Source organism: Thamnophis elegans, chromosome 16 (genome assembly GCF_009769535.1).
Source record: "Thamnophis elegans isolate rThaEle1 chromosome 16, rThaEle1.pri, whole genome shotgun sequence".
NCBI lineage: Eukaryota > Metazoa > Chordata > Lepidosauria > Squamata > Colubridae > Thamnophis > Thamnophis elegans.
Genome location: NC_045556.1, coordinates 30194624 through 30211215, shown reverse-complemented (window position 1 = coordinate 30211215; position 16592 = coordinate 30194624). Strand labels below are relative to the sequence as shown.

Below are 16592 nucleotides of genomic sequence, written 5' to 3'. Positions count from 1 at the left end.
TGAAGAGGTGAATTTGTAGCCACTTAGATCAATAAGTCAATAGAAGTATTAAGAAGATCTCATTCCCCATCCTGTCCATCTCTTAGTTCTGGTTTCAGTATAGTTTTAAAATCTTCAATCGGTGTCGTTTTAATAGTTCCATTTATTTTTCTACTTGTTTTGCAAGGCGCCCAGAATCCCCACTACAGGGAAGATGGGTGGCATAAAAATTTAATAAATAGAGGCAGAATGTGCCTCTCTTCCCCCAAATCTTTCTTCAAATGTTGCCTCCAAGCCAGTGTTACAGATGAAGCCTGACCAGAAGGAGACAATCTAAAGGCAGTTAGCATACCGTACCTCCAATTATTTTATATCTAGAAAGCCCCAAAGACCATCTAAAATTTCGAGAAGCAGAAGCTCCCATGGAGGGAAGCTGAGCCTGTAGAATAGCTGTATGACTTGGACAACCCTCCATCTCCTTTCTCCTCCCAGAAGGACCATCCTTATCAAACACCACCTTCCCTCACATTGTGCCTCTCATCACTCTTCTGGAAAGAGACACGGCGCTGCCAGACCACCCTGAGCCCTGGGAGAACCTGGACAATAGTGTGGAGGTGGTTATGGCCCATCTGGACGCAGCGCGCATGGTGGCTCACCACGGGGGACTCTACCACACCAACGCGGAGGTGAAGCTGCAAGGTATGCCATATGGGCGGAAGCCCAAATGTGTGGGGATTTTGCAGTATCCTTCCCCTGGAGTGGGGAGGGAATGGAGATTTTGCAGTATCCTTCCCCTGGAGTGGGGAGGGAATGGGGATTTTGCAGTATCCTTCCTCTGGAGTGGGGAGGGAATTGGGATTTTGCAGTATCCTTCCCCTGGAGTGGGGAGGGAATGGGGATTTTACAGTATCCTTCCCCTGGAGTGGGATGGGAATGGAGTTTTTACAGTGTCCTGCCCCTGGAGTGGAGAGAGAATGGAGATTTTACAGTATCCTTCCCCTGGAGTAGGGAAGGAATGGAGATTTTGCAGTGTCCTTCCCCTGGAGTGGGGAGGGAATGGAGATTTTGCAGTATCCTTCCCCAGGAGTGGGGAGGGAATGGGGATTTTACAGTATCCTTCCGCTGGAGTGGGGAGGGAATGGGGATTTTACAGTATCCTTCCCCTGGAGTGGGGAGGGAATGGAGATTTTGCAGTATCCTTCCCCAGGAGTGGGGAGGGAATGGGGATTTTACAGTATCCTTCCGCTGGAGTGGGGAGGGAATGGGGATTTTACAGTATCCTTCCCCTGGAGTGGGGAGGGAATGGAGATTTTGCAGTATCCTTCCCCTGGAGTGGGGAGGGAATGGAGATTTTGCAGTATCCTTCCCCTGGAGTGGGGAGGGAATGGGGATTTTACAGTATCCTTCCCCTGGAGTGGGATGGGAATGGAGTTTTTACAGTGTCCTGCCCCAGGAGTGGGGAGGGAATGGGGATTTTACAGTATCCTTCCCCTGGTGTGGGGAGGGAATGGAGATTTTGCAGTATCCTTCCCCTGGAGTGGGGAGGGAATGGAGATTTTGCAGTATCCTTCCCCTGGAGTGGGGAGGGAATGGAGATTTTGCAGTATCCTTCCCCTGGAGTGGGGAGGGAATGGGGATTTTACAGTATCCTTCCCCAGGAGTGGGGAGGGAATGGGGATTTTACAGTATCCTTCCCCTGGAGTGGGGAGGGAATGGAGATTTTGCAGTATCCTTCCCCTGGAGTGGGGAGGGAATGGAGATTTTACAGTATCCTTCCCCTGGAGTGGGGAGGGAATGGGGATTTTATAGTATCCTTCCCCTGGAGTGGGATGGGAATGGAGTTTTTACAGTGTCCTGCCCCTGGAGTGGAGAGAGAATGGAGATTTTACAGTATCCTTCCCCTGGAGTAGGGAAGGAATGGAGATTTTGCAGTGTCCTTCCCCTGGAGTGGGGAGGGAATGGAGATTTTGCAGCATCCTTCCCCCTGCCATGCTTACCAAGCCATACCCACCAAGCCACATCAACAGAACTGGTAGTAAAAAAATTTGAATCCCACCATTGGACTGCAATGCACAAAGGAACAAAACACCGATGGTGGAGGGAGAGAAAGGAAGGAGGGGAGAAGTCCTAGAGGAGGTAGCTGGGCATTTTCGAACAGCTAGAGATAATATAAAGCCTGCTCGTTGGTAAGAGAAAAAGCAAAATTATGGGGCGTTTTGGAGTATTGCAGGAAAGGTTTGGCTGTAAGAAAACGTCTCAAACTGTAATCAGTTTGATAGGATTTCACAATCGCTAACTTTAATGTGATTTTATATATTTATGGTCCCAAGTCATCTTGCGGCAAAGATGGGTGGCAAACAAATTTAATAAACAACTTCAATTTTGTAGCTCAGCATAAACAAAAGTTCATCCAAGAAAGAAGAGGGGCATCGCTGCATACAGACCCCCAGAGGAAGCAGTAAAGCAGAAATGCTTGCGGCAGAGAAAATATTTATAAAAAGTTTGAAAAGGAGAGAAATGTTTGGAAGAGATGCCTTGTTAGCCGCTAGGGGGCATTCGTTTGCCAGGATCCAGATAGAAGTGTGCAAATCCTTTCATAGGAGTTTGATGCTGCTTCCGCACACCTAAAACTACAAAATGGTTTGTTTGTGAACCAGTTGTGGCATGCAAACTATAGTTAATGGGTAGGTATGTGTCAGCAGTGGCAGTTGAGTCAGGGGATTGCATTGTGTTGTGAGGACACACAGCCGATCAGCTTAATTAGTGGCATAAGCTCTATTTACAGCAATTAGTTGATTAGCCCATAGGCCAAATAAGAATAGAGTTCCAGACACACATTATTAATAAAATCCTACTCCGAGTTGCTGATATTCCTTTGAATAGGGACAGGTAGCGTAACAGACGAGACATGCGGAACTTTCTTTCCCAAACTTTTACACTGCAAGGATATATTCTAATGAACTAACACCAATTTCTTGGCTCCCCAGCAAACATGCTTGTAAAAGATTATTGTTAACCTTTGAGCCTATTGTTTCTTTCATCGCTTGAAAAACCTTTCTAAAGAAATATTGTATTCGGCCAATATGGGCATTTTATACTACCCAAATTCAGCTTGTGCTAAAATCTGGACAGAGAGCCAAGACAGCAAGGGAGGCCAATTCCAACTTTGGGATTGCTAAACCATTAACGGACAAATAAATATTTCCCCAATTAGCAAGGATGATAGTAAAAAAGAAATTCAGATTTACTTAACACAAAGTTACAATTTATGGAAGATGGGGAAGAATTAATCCATGAGTTGCCACCCTTTTTTGCTCAGGAGATCAACGGCTGATTTTAAAGAAAATCGGAATAAATAGTTCAATGTTGAAATTGGTAACTAATGCAATAGGAAGTTTGAATACTCTGCTCCCCTCTAGCTGCTCTATTGTTGTCTGCTGTTATCAAGGTCGGTATTTGAAAGCAAATCCCCAATGAATAAAAAGAGAAGGCGTGTTACTCCAAAACAAAAAAGTAAAGATACACAGTGGGATATAACAGTACAAGTCCAAATTAACCATCCAGTACAACGAGATAATAATGATTAATGAGTCCTAAGTCTTAGATGAAAATACAGGGGAATACTAGCAATCAAGATAAAGACCAACAATTACAACTGGTGAGGAGGAATATTGAACTTTACAATAATTGTGCTTACACAGGAAGTATAGTCAATATTGATTCAGCTCCAAAAATAAGGTGGCCTTCAATAGCTTTATTTATTCCCTAGTCAGAATATCCCTAGTGAGAATATTTATTCCCAAATCAGAATATCTTGCTTTCAGGAGTCCTACGCAAATTGTGACTTGGAACATAACTGACTGGAAGGAAGGGGTTGAAAGTGGACTATATAGTGAGTTTCTTATCTAAATTTGATGCAATAGCCATCCAGGAAACCCAGCTAACTGAAGAGGACGAATCAGTACAACTTCTGGGGTTTTCGGGGATGGGCTTTGCCCACCAAAATGCAAAGGATAAAGGGCAACTTTCTGGTGGGTTATGTGTTTTTATCCAACAAGAATTGCAATGCCAGGGGGAGAAACTATATAATGAAGATCAGTTTTCGTATTTTTTCTTAGCTGTGAAATTTAGATACGAGGAATTTGGAGTAATATAAATGCATACATTCCTCCAAACACATCCTTGACTATTGGACATGTTTAGAAGTAATACAAGATATATCCATACTGTATCCTCAAATCCATAATTATATTGCTTGGAGATTTTATTGCTAAATTAGGTCCACCTTTGCATGGGTTTGCTCAAAAGAAAGGATTCCCAAAGGAATTTCTTGATAATCAGAAGCTAATTGGTGGCTTTCTGGAGACAACAAAAGTAATGCTGTTGGTCTGCTCCTATAATTTTCAAAGGTAATCTTCAAATTTTGGGAAGCAAGGATAATAACAACATATACCCTTATATATACCACTCAGCCCACTCAAGGAGAGTGCTAGATCTCTTCTGTGTGGAGATAAAGTTGACCTCAGTTACCCATACATTTAAGGTGATGAACGTGAACCAAGAATCTAAAAATATAAACTTCTCCAGCAGGATTTTAATTGTATTCTTGTCTCCCTGCAGGGTTCCAACCACAAGCAGAGCTTTTGGAGGTCTTTAGCACCGAATTTCAGCTCCGTCTCTTATGGGGAAGTCGGGGGGCCGAAAGCAGCCAGAGCGAGCGCTACGAGAAATTTAACAAGGTCCTCACCGCCCTGTCCCACAAATTGGAGCCAGCAGTGCGTTCGAGCGAGCTGTAGCTGGACAACAGCTTTCCGGCAACGGGGAGGGGGGGGAGATCTCAAGCGATGGGACTGTTTGACCGAAAGGGAAGCGGCTGAGCTCACCCACCCCCAAAAGGGACTTTCCAGCATGAAATACTGATAACAATCACCAGGTTGACTTTGTTCCTGCAAAACTTGACAATGACTGAGTAACTCCAGGAGACCATGGCTGATCGTCCAAACCAGGGAAGACAATGCACTGGCCAAGCATGCTAGATAGCAGCCATGCAGATTCGTATTGAAGATGTGCAGTGTGATTCACAAAAGAGGCAAAACTTCCGAGTTAAAATTCACGACTGGTTCATAGCCAAGTTTCCTGCCCGGGTTTGATGCCTCACAGTGGGGTTTGAAATCAAAAGTGCAAGAATCTTCTCCCTGCTCCTTCCATTACTTTGAGGTCCCCCTGTTCTCCGTCACCATGAATTGGAATAGAGAGATTTCCAACCAGCTTTGAGGGGTCCAGTGGGGCTGATCAGGGTTTGTTTAATTCCCCAAAACCTCAGAAGGACTTGGGTGACAAGGCACACCCGCAGGCAGCAAGACAACTCCCAAATTTAACTTTCCTATTTTCATGGGCATCTCTGATCATCACCAACATTCATTCTACACCCAACTTAATCCATCAACCATAAGCCGCCCAGCGTAGACCCATGACAAGATAGATAGTAAATAAATTTAATAATACATTTTAAACAATCAGGTAAAGTTTGGCCACTGCCATCTTTCTTTCCAGATATCTAAAGCCTCCAATTCCAGTCCTTTCATTGATGCCAAGTAACATTCCTTTATTTTCTTAAAGCCTCTTTTTTTTTTACTTCCTTTCATGTTAATGCAGGGAATGAGGGTTGTTTTGTAAATCTTTAAAAAATCCATATGGGGTGTACATGTACGTATAAATATATATACATATGTATTCAGGTCTCATGTGTAAATAATTGACATTGTTCTTTTGGGTCTTGTAAATGAATGTACAGATACAATGGAGTGTGTTTCCTCAATTCTTGCATACAATAAACTTTTATGCTTTTTTTCTTCAGAAAGGGTTTATGGTGGAGTTAAACACACTTTCTGACTGCTGCATTTGTCTTTCTGAAATGAGCTATAAAATTATTTTGGGAAGAATGGAACAGTGCACTTTTTAAATAAGAACACATTGGAAAATGCAATTTAGGCACATGGAAATAATTGTATCCAATAAGATCGAGGATAGGTTGTTTTAGGACTGTATGCCCTGCCTTTTCGGATATCAAACCCTTTTTTATGTCCTAAAAACAAAAACAAAAATGCTTATCTTTCTTCCCAAGCTTGAGCTTTAAAAGAGTAGCTTTCTTTAAACACAATGGAGCTGACTTTTGAGTAAAACTACATAGGATGAAACTGGAAAAATGCAAATTTATTGTCTAAAACCTAGATTTCCATTTTTAAATTAGCAATATAGCTCAAGAATGGCCATTGTTTCTTAAAAAAAAAATGCTTCCAAATTATTGAAGAATACCACAGAAAGAAATGTGAAGATGGGTCAATATTAACAAAAGCTTATTTTACACAAGTAGACCTGCTTAAAATTGGCAAAACAAAAACAAAAAAACCAGCAAGCATAAAATTTTGTTTTCCTCCCCAGAGTGAAATTAACCAGAAAAATCCAAGCAAGCCTGAAAGTGACTAGAAAGTGAAATAAACTCCCCAGAAATTGACTAATCAAAATGGAAATTAACTACTTTCCACTTGAAAATTAATTTCTAATGCTAAATTCTACTAATTTCTGAACCAAAATCAGAGATGGGTTTTGCTGGGCTGCATTTGCTGCATTTTGCTGCATTTGATTTGGCATTTCTTAGGGTTTCTCTTGGTTAGTTTTGATCCTGGCTTGTTTTTGGTTCAAACATCCCCTTTTTCCTCCCCATTTTCACCCCATTTTCTCCCTTTAGCTTATTTTTCTTCTTTCATTTGTATCTGAATTGCACTTTCAAGCTGATTTTTCATCCATTTCCCCACCAATTTCTCCTCCATTTCTAAATAAATCCCACATTTGTCTACATTTTTTAACCAATTCCTCTCCACCCTTCTTTTGAAGCCATTTTTCCTTTTAAAATCCATTTCTTTTCTCCTCACTGCCTCCTTTCAAATTCCTGCCTCTTCTATATTTCAATATTTTCCCAAACATCTCATAAATATCTTGGGGGTTTTTTCTCGCTCCCCCCACCCCCATTTTCCTTGAGATATTTTTCCCCATTTCCCTTCCTCATAACTTTATTTTTCACGCCAAACCCATTTTTTCCTCATCTATTGCCCTTGCCTAAAATAAATTTAAATTAAATTTTAACTTCCCAGCCACCCAAACTCATTTCCCCCCCCATTTTTCTTTCAAGCTCCTTTCCCTTCCTCTTTGCTTTAAACATTGCTTTGCTTGTTTTTTATTTTATTTTAATTGCTTTTCCCTCCTTCAAATTTCAGTTCTCCATTGGCTTCCTGCCGCGATAATATTTTATTTATATATAAATGTATATATTTATTTTTAATATATATTTATTTCCAATTTCCCCCCTCAAACTATATTAAACTATATTAAATATATATACATTTATTTTTAATATATATTAATTTCCAATTTTCCCCCTCAAACTATTTTATTCCCGCCCATTTTTTGAAAGAAAAAAAAACCCGGGAACGGTTGGGGAGGCGGAGCCTATAAATACCTCCCCATAGGAAGCCCCGCCCCTGAAGCCCCGCCCCCTCGCTCAGTGGCGGAAGCGGGGGATTTTATTTGCTCTCCGCCTGCGAGCACGAGCCGGGCCGCGGGGCAGGCCGGGAATAAGGCCGCCGCACGCGGGGACGCGGGAGCGCGCTTCCCGACCCTCTTCGCGGGCGGAGAGCCAGCATGGAGAGGGGCGGGGGCGCTTCCGCGGGAATGCGGCTACCGCTCTTGCTGTTGCTGCTTCTGCTACCTCTGCCCGGGTTGGTGCTCTCGGGCTCCCCCTGGTGGCCGGGCGCCTGGCATTGCAGCCTCTCGGCGTCCTGCGAATGCGACTTCTTGCCGGATTTAACGGGTGAGGCTACAAGCGGATGTTGTAGTGGTGGGAACGTCCGCTGGGGGGCGCAGAGAGGCGAGTTCCCATATATCTCAAGTTTGAAGCTTCTAACCATTCCAATTGCACCTGTCCTACCTCGTAGGGTTGTTGTGAGATCCAAAGTGGTTCGATTTATAGGTTCTCTTTTGGGGGGGTGAGGATCAGTCCTAATTTTAAAGCCCGGAAAGGGGGCATTAGGGACACAGAAATAGGAAGGGTGGCATTTTCTCAAGCCTTTCTTTGTCTTCCTCCTTCCAGGTCTCGAGTGCGAATTAGCCCTGCGCCTTGTAGGGCAGCCTCTGGCCAGGCAGCTGCTCCTCCAAGGCCTGAAGAGCTTCGTGCAGGACCCTGAGCCCGCCAAACCCTTGGTCCTCTCCTTCCACGGGGCGACAGGCACCGGGAAAACCTACCTCAGCTCCCTGCTGGCCCGGCACCTCTTCCGGACAGGTGTCCGGACTCCTTACGTCCACCGCTTCTCCCCGCAGGTTCATTTCCCCCATGCTGACCGTCTCCAGCAATACAAGGTAACAGAGGTTGGGGGGGAGTCCGTTTCCCCCTGCCCCAAATCGCATGCGAACGCTTTCCTTTTTTTTTTGCTTCTGTGGACACAACAGCCTTGCGAGGCGGTACTTCAGCAAACTTTCTGGTCTCTGCCGTGGTATGTTTTGCGGCCGGTTAGCCAAAAAAGATGGCTCAGTGCGTCGAGCCTGTGGATCGGAAAGGTCGGCAGTTCAGCAGTTCGAAACCCCAGCACCGCGTAACGGAGTGAGCTCCCTTGACTCGTCCCAGCTTCTGCCAACCTAGCAGTTCGAAAGCAGGTCAAAAATGCAAGTAGAAAAATAGGAACCACCTTTGGTGGGAAGGGAACAGCGCTCCCTGCGTCTTCGGCATTGAGTCATACCGGCCACATGACCACAGAGACGTCTTCGGACAGCGCTGGCTCTTCGGCTTTGAAACGGAAATGAGCATCGCCCCCTAGAGTCGGGAACAACTAGCACCTATGTGTGAGGGGAACTTTTACCTTTACGAAACCAGTAGTCCTCAACATCTGACTGCAATTGGAACTAGAATTTCCATGGCGAAGCAAGGCATAAGAGTGGCCCAGTGTCAGACACGACTGAATGGATAACGTCATCGACAAACGAAGTTGTTAAAGGAGTCGCATCTGATTTTACGATCTTCCTTGCCGGGGTTCTTAAGTGAGGCCCTTGCCGTCGTTGAGTGAATCACATGGTTGTTAAGCGAATCTGGCTTTGTCCCCTCCTTGATTTTGCTTGCCAGAAGCCAGCTGGGGAGATTCAAAACGCGATTGTCATACATGCCAATTGCCAAGCAAGTAAATGTTTGATCGTGGGGAATCGGTGGGGATTGCTGCGACCGTTGTAAATGCGAGGACTGGCTTTAAATCACATTCTTCGGTGCTGCTGTAAATGTGAATCCAGGTACTCCTCGACTTAATCATGATTGAGCCCCCAAATTATGGTGGCTAAGTGAGACAGTGGTTAGGTGACTTTTGCGATCGTTTTACAATCTTTCTCGCCTCCGTCGCTAAGTCAGTCACGCTCCAGTCGATACGTGAATAACCCGGTTGTTAAGCAAATCTGAATTCCCCCCACTGAGTTTGCTGGCAGATGGTCGCAAAAGGGGATCGCGGTCATAAATATGAATCACTTGCCAAGCGTGGGAATGTTGGTCGCATGATCCAAAGTCATAAGTGTGAAAAAACGGTCGCAAGTCACTTCTTTCCATGACGTTGCATCTTTAAACGGACACTAAATGAACTGGGTTGTAAGTTAAGGAGTTACCTGTAATTGCGAAAAGTTGGTCCGACGAGGTCTGCTTAATAGATCTGCCAAGAATTTTTAAGATGGGACTGGAAGGGGGAAACCGATCACTGTAGGGCGGCTTCCCATGGGCGTGGATGATGGGATCTGGAGTCCCCCCGCTTTGCTTATATCCTGATGGTGCGGTTTGCGCGCGAGCGCCTTTCTGTTTTTGCTATCCTTTTCCAATGTCAGTTCTTCTTCATTTTTGTCCTTCATTTCCCCCACCCCTCTTCTGCCTAAGGGCGATCTCCGAAGTTGGATCCAGGGAAATATCACCCAGTGTAGCCGGTCCCTTTTCCTCTTCGACGAGATGGACGATCTGCAGCCGGGCTTGATCGATGTGGTGGCCCCCTTCCTGGGATCCTCCTGGGTGGTCTTCGGAACCAACTACCGGAAAGCTATCTTCGTTTTTATCAGGTAATGGGGGGTGGGGGGTTTAGACACAAGGCTGGGGAATATGGGAGAGGTAGTCAGTCCATCAGTTATTCAGTCAATCAGGATAGAGCTGGAAGGGACCTGGGAGGTTATTTAACAGAGTAACAGAGTCGGAAGGGGCCTTATAGGTCATCTAGTCCAACCCCCTGCCCAAGGAGGAGACCTTACACCATTTCTGACATATGGCAGTCCAGTCTCTTCTTGAAAGCCTCATTGATGGAGCTCCCACAACTTCTGAAGGCAACTTCTCTTCCTTTGAATATAGAATGCCAGAGTTGGAAGGGGCCTTGGAGGTCATCTAGTCCACCCCACCCAAGCAGGAGACCCTACATCATTTCTGACAGAGGGCAGTCCAGTCTCTTCTTGAAAGCCTCCGATGATGAAGCTCCCACAACTTCTGTTCCATGAGTTGATTATTCTCACTGTCGTGAAATTCCTCCTCATTTCCAGGTTGAATCTCTCCTGGATCCGTTTCCATCCATTATTCCTTCTCTGGCCTTCGGGTGCTTTGGAGAATAGCTTGATCCGCTTCCTCCTCTCTGGGGCAGCCCCTCAAATATTGGAAGGCTGCTCTCCTGTCTCCCCTGGTCCTTCTCTTCACAAGACTAGCCAGGCCCAGTTCCTGCAACCGTTCATCCTGTGTTTGAGCCTCCAGTCCCTTCATCATCCTGGTTGCTCTTCTCTGCGCTCTTCCCAGAGCCTCAATCTCTTTTTTATAGTGTAGTGACCAAAACTGGATGCGGTACTCTAGGTGTGGCCTTACTAGATCTTCTACTCCAACCCGCTGCTCAGGCCCCTCTTATCAAGTCAGACAAGTGGCTGTCTAGATTCTTCTTAAAGATCTCCAGTGATGGAGCACCCTCGGTTCCACCACAAAACCGCAGTCGACTAAAGCGCGCTTGACGAAACCGCGTACCTGACGTCATCACAGCGCGACGAAAGAAGCACACTGTGAGCGGTAAAGCTAAAATTAACGCGTAAACCTAAACCTAACCCCCCCCAAAACCTAACCCTAAACCTAACCCTAAACCTAACCCTTAACCTAACGCTAAACCTAACCCTAACGCTTAACCTAACCCTAAACCTAACCCTAAACTTAACCCTTACCTTAACGTGAATCGGCTTGCTTTAAAAGCGCTTTTTAAAGCGCCCTTTTTTCTCCGCGGTCGTATTTGTTGCGCTGCTGATGATGTCAGGTACGCGCTTTAATCGGGCGCGCTTTAGTGGACCGCGGTTTTGTCGTGCCACGGCACCCTCAACTTCTGGTGGCAACTTCTATTCCACTGGTTAATTGTCCTCCCGGTTAGGCAGTTTCTCCTTAATTCCAGATGGCTTCTCTCCTTGATTAGTTCCCATCCATTGTTTCTTGTTTTGCCTTCTGGTGCTTTGGAAAAGAAATGGACCTACTCCTCTTTGTGGCAGCTGGAATTCTTCTTCCCTATTCCTGCAGCCGTTCTTGGTATGTTTTACTCTCTTTAATCCTCTTAGTTGCTCTTCTCTGCCCTTTTTCCAAAGCCTGAACATCTTTTTCGGTAACGTGGGGACCAAAACTGGATGCAGCATTCCAGGGGTGGCCTTACTAAGGCTTTAATAATTTAAGAATAATAATTTAACCAATCTGGTTGTATTTATTTTGTACAATGGCAGTAAAGACTATACTACTAATAAAGCGGTACTAATACTTTCATGCGATTTTGATTCTATGCCTCTGTTTATACGAGGCACGCGGTGGCTCGGGGGCTAAGATGGCTGAGCATGTCGATCAGAAAGGTCGGCAGTTCGAATCCTGAGTGCCGCGTAACGGAGGGAGCTCCCGTGACTTGTCCCAGCTTCTGCCAACCTAGCAGTTCGAAAGCAGGTAAAAAGTGCAAGTAGAAAAATAGGGACCACCTTTGGTGGGAAGAGAACAGCATTCGATGCCCCTTCGGGAGTTGAGTCATGCCGGCCACATGACCACGGAGACGTCTTCGGACAGCGCTGGCTCTTCGGCTTTGAAACGGAGATGAGCACCGCCCCCTAGAGTCGGGAACGACTAGCACATATGTGCGAGGGGAACCTTGACCTTGCAAAAATCATCAATTGATAACTAACTTCTGAAGGGCTGGGTTTAGTCCCCTTAGTCCTTCTTTTCTCTCGACTAGCAAAAACCCAAATCCTGCAATTGTTGTTCTTATGTTTCAATCTCCAGGCTTTTAATCCTCTTAGTTGCTCTTCTCTGAACTTTTTCCAAAGTCTCAACATCTTGTTCAGTAACGTGGGGATCAAAACTGGATGCAGCCTTCCAGGGGTGGCCTTACTAAGGCTTTATAAAGTGGTACTAACACTTCGTGTGATTTTGATTCTGTGCCTCTGTTTATACCACCAAAGATTGCGTTAGCGTTTTTGGCTGCGGCCGCACAGGGCTGGCTCATGTTTAAGGGATCGTCCCCTAGGACTCCAAAGTCCATCCCCAAATGTTCTGACCCCCCCTCCTCCTACACCAAAGCATGCCAAGACAAAGATACTTCAAGGATTTATTAACACACAGACAGGACCTTGGCAGCAATCCAGCACAGACTAACCTTGGCAGCAATCCAGCCTGCCAAGCTAGCCACGAGAGTTCTCCAACTTTAGTGAATACGTTGACTCCTGCAAAGGGTGTGTGCACAATCATTCCTTTTATAGTCTTGAGAGGAGCCTAATTACCACCAGCTGAGTGCAATTATCTCCTGTAACTGCGTAACTGCTCCTTACGCCTATTAGCTCTTCGTTGCCAGGAATCCAGGAACAACTTCCTTGGCTCCTCCCCACTGCTCCAATGCATGACGTCGGGATCACACTCCCTTGTCTCCTCCCCACTGGTCCAAGGCTCAGGCGCCTCCTGGTGGCCAACCAGCCTCTCTGCGTCCTGCTCAGAGTCAGAACCCTGTCCAGGGTCATCCTCCAGAGCCGACTCATAGGGCCCCTTGCTGTCGGAGTCTGGTGGCAACTCCAACGGCTCCTGCTGGGCCACAACACCCAAGTGACTGTTTTTTGAGCCAGGTGTCGCCTAATCTGTACTTGTACCTTTGGTTTTTTCCTGCCCAGGTGTAAAACTTGAGCAGGAAAAAATCCACTGGGCTTCAGCTGTTCTCCTCTGACCATTTTAGCAATATAGGAGCAGAACACATTAACCAGATGGCTTTGGAGCTCTGGCGAGACCGAAAAGACCGCGAGGAGGTCAGTCACCAGGACTTGGAAGCGTCCATTTCGGAGGCCATTTCTAAAGACTCCCGAAGTGAGTATCTTGGGAGGGGGGGGGGACTTCCAGCCTTGGTGGGTCAACTGGGATCTTAAAAAAACTTCCCCATGCAGAAGGCAGGGAGAGAAAAAAACTCCGATCCATTCTGAATAGAGGTAGTCCTCGGATGTACGACCATGATGGACCCTGCCCATGAGGGCGGTCACAAAATGGTGACTAGGACAATATTAGAATGTGCAGAAATGAACAGATTGACTCTGTCAATCGAAGAGAAAGAACTAACTGATTATTATACAATTTGGGAATCTTTTCACTGGTGGTTAGAGAATAGGCATAAGAATTAATAGCAAAAGAAGTATAGAAAAATGTATTAATAGTCAATTTAACTAATGAGAGTTAAATAAATTACAGTGGGATTGTTATAATATTCAATACTTTTTTTTTGAAAAGTTTCTTTTATTTTAATTGGACAAAAACACAAAAAAAGATTTATCCTTCGTTACATCTTTTAGAAAGCGTGTCGATTGGTTACAGATAACTTTCGTGCATTTCTTCCACAGTCATTAATTATAGTTCATATTGGGGGGGGGGTCCGACGGGAGGAGATGGGACATAAACAGTAAATGATTTTTAGCCAATTATAATAACAACAAGGAAATGTCAATGGACATTGTTTAACAATATATACATGCTATGGTATTGGCTAAAGTGACTTGGATATAAATTCTAAACAGTGAATGGGGGGAGGGAAAGGGGGGGAGGTTTAGAAATTTTATTAATTGACTTTTACTTAAAAGATGTCATAAAGGTGTAATGTTATTGGAAGATTTTTTGAAATAGCTAATGAATGCCATTATGTGGTTGTGTCTTACAGATTTGAGGTAAAAACATGTTCAAATAATTTTAGTCAAATGAGAATTGTGGTATATTGATAGTAAAACATATCAAAGGTTTTTGATTTAAAGTGTGTAATCTAATATGAACTATAAGTAATGACTGTGGAAGAAATATTCGATGCTTAAGGTGTTGGAAATTAAGCTAAAATGGGATTAAATGATGATTAAGATTGTATATTTTAATGTTGGCACAAAATATTTATACCCAGACGACACACTGGTTAACGGAAAATGCAAAAGCCCTGCACCCCTACGCATGTGCGCCCCCCACGCATGTGTGACTTACCTGTGCGCCCCCATCCCTGCGCTTGCAACCCCAACGTGCCCCATTTTGGGCTTAATAGGCAGTCTCCTGGGACCAAAAATCATCCGGGGGGGGCGCCATTTTCCCCACAGTACCCCCTGTGCATGCATGTGACACCCCCATCTCCCACGCACATGCACGCACATTTCCCGCATGCTCCGCCCCGTGGCAGAGACCCCAAAATCAGCTGGGTGGCGGGAGGTGGCACGCATGCGCGGTGGAGCTCAGCTGGGGCGACACATGTGCCAAGGTTCCCCATCGCAGCTCTACACCAATGTTATGGTTTAAAACCTGAATGAAGCCTTGAGAGTCCCTCAAAAGGTACTGAAAGGAGATCTGTAGATTAACAGCGTTGGAAGGGACCTCGCAGATCATCTAGCCCAATCCCCTGCCCAAGCAGGAGACCCTACTTGTCAATGATACAATTTAAATCTTGAATGAAGCCTTGGAAGTCTTTAGATCGAACAAAGCAGAGGCTTGACTGTCTGTCAGTCTTCCAAAAAATGCCCTCATTGACTCATAAGCATCATCGAGTCAAGTTTCTAATACAAAACCAGCCATTTATTAGGAGCTCCCTTAGGCAAGATCTGTTCGCAGTCAAGCCTCTGCTTTGTTTGATTTATCTCTGAACTTTACCCCTGTTCCTTCCCTCTCCTCAGTCTGTGTCATAAATCACATTACCCTATAAGATGCACTCCTCCCAAACCGGCTGCCGTAATCTGAGATTCGACTCCAGCTGACATGCGTGGAATGCACTCCCCGCCCCCCCTTCTGTCCCCATGACAACACTGAGAGTTGACACCGTAATCTAAGGACACCCGAATCAAACACAGATAGAAATTTGGGGTCCCCCATGCCCGTTCAGTACCGTTTCACCCTTCGTCCTTCTTCACGTCTCTTTCAGATGGATTCCGGGGATCCAGGATCCTTGAGCAAAACCTGATCGACGTCTTCGTGCCCTTCCTCCCTCTGCGACGGCACCACGTGAAGCAGTGTGTGGTCAGCGAGATGTCCAGCCAGGGTCTCCCCCCTCGCCCGGAAGTAGTGGAAAGCGTGGCCGACAGCTTTTCCTACTTCCCCGAGGAGGAAAAAATCTTCTCGTCCACTGGGTGCAAAACGGTGTCTTCCCGCATCCCGTTTTTCCTATGACCCCCCCGTTGGGTCAGGCGTTTTCGGTCCGGAATGGAGCTTACGGTTTTCTTGTAAGCGAAAACCCCTTTGTGGGTCACGGAAAACGGCCGTTGGACTGAAGGACTTAAAGACGGGGCCTTTTGGAAAAGCAAAGAATGATGCTTTGGATCAAACGTTTTCCTCTCCTTACAAACGACTCAGAATCTGGATTTTTTTAACTCAAAAAAAAAAAGAGAGAGAGAGAGAGAGAAGATTGTGTGATGCATTTTACATGGGGAATCTCCTCTGCTTTTAAAACATGGTTTCTTGGGAGGTTTTACAGGTTTAGTGCAGTTGAATTAATTCGTTTTTCTGCGGAGTCTTAAAATCCTACCTCTCAAGTCAAGGATTATTCTGTGATTTTATTTTGTTTTTATCCAATAAGCTGTATGTTAGGATTCTTAATTCAGGGATGGGGTGTTGTTATTTTATTGCAGGGGAATTCCTCGGTGGTGTCAACCAGAACGTGATGGAGGCTGAGATGCAGGTTGCTGTTAAAAAGTTACACAAAACACAGCTGCTTTTAAAAGATGTCACATCAACAACAGGATTGTTATTCTTTTTGAAACCAAGAACACACCAGCTAGAGAGATAATCTTTCTTTCTTTCCCTTTCTTTCTTTCCTTTCTCTCTTTCTTTTCTTTCTTCTTTCTTTCCTTTCTCTCTCTCTTTCTCTCTTTATGTCTGTCTTTTTTTCTTCTTTCCTTTCCTTTCTCTCTCTCTGTTTCTTTTTTCTCTTCTCTTTCCTTTCTCTCTCTTTGTCTCTTTATGTCTGTCTTCCTTTTTTCTTTCTTTTCTTCCTTTTTCTTTCTTTCCTTTCTCTTTCTCTCTTATGTCTGTCTTTCTTTTTTTCTCTTTCTTCTCTTTCCTTTCT

The 16592-nt window shown here is 45.1% G+C and overlaps 2 protein-coding genes across 2 annotated transcripts in view; both read left to right on the top strand.

Moving 5' to 3' along the window:
• The window catches only part of SH2D3C (SH2 domain containing 3C), a 48808-nt gene extending 42999 nt beyond the window's left edge, over positions 1 to 5809 (top strand). Inside the window, exons 10-11 of the mRNA XM_032233199.1 lie at positions 472 to 678; positions 4600 to 5809. Coding sequence (XP_032089090.1) covers positions 472 to 678; positions 4600 to 4775 — 383 coding nt within the window. The 3' untranslated portion in view covers positions 4776 to 5809. The remainder of the gene's footprint in view (positions 1 to 471; positions 679 to 4599) is intronic.
• Positions 5810 to 7537: 1728 nt separating this feature from the next.
• On the top strand, positions 7538 to 16251 carry TOR2A (torsin family 2 member A). The gene is made up of 5 exons (XM_032232405.1): positions 7538 to 7846; positions 8126 to 8391; positions 9935 to 10110; positions 13257 to 13384; positions 15453 to 16251. The coding sequence occupies exons 1-5, from the start codon at positions 7678 to 7680 to the stop codon at positions 15695 to 15697; spliced, it is 984 nt and encodes a 327-aa protein (XP_032088296.1). The 5' UTR covers positions 7538 to 7677; the 3' UTR covers positions 15698 to 16251.
• Positions 16252 to 16592: the final 341 nt, after the last annotated feature.

What these genes read in the sequence shown, in the direction of transcription:
- TOR2A (XM_032232405.1), top strand. Translation starts at nt 7,678, where the DNA reads ATGGAGAGGGGCGGGGGCGCTTCCGCGGGAATGCGGCTACCGCTCTTG. An exon ending in GCTATCTTCGTTTTTATCAG is followed by an intron (nt 10,111 to 13,256) that starts GTAATGGGGGGT and finishes TGACCATTTTAG; the next exon opens with CAATATAGGAGCAGAACACA. An exon ending in CATTTCTAAAGACTCCCGAA is followed by an intron (nt 13,385 to 15,452) that starts GTGAGTATCTTG and finishes CGTCTCTTTCAG; the next exon opens with ATGGATTCCGGGGATCCAGG.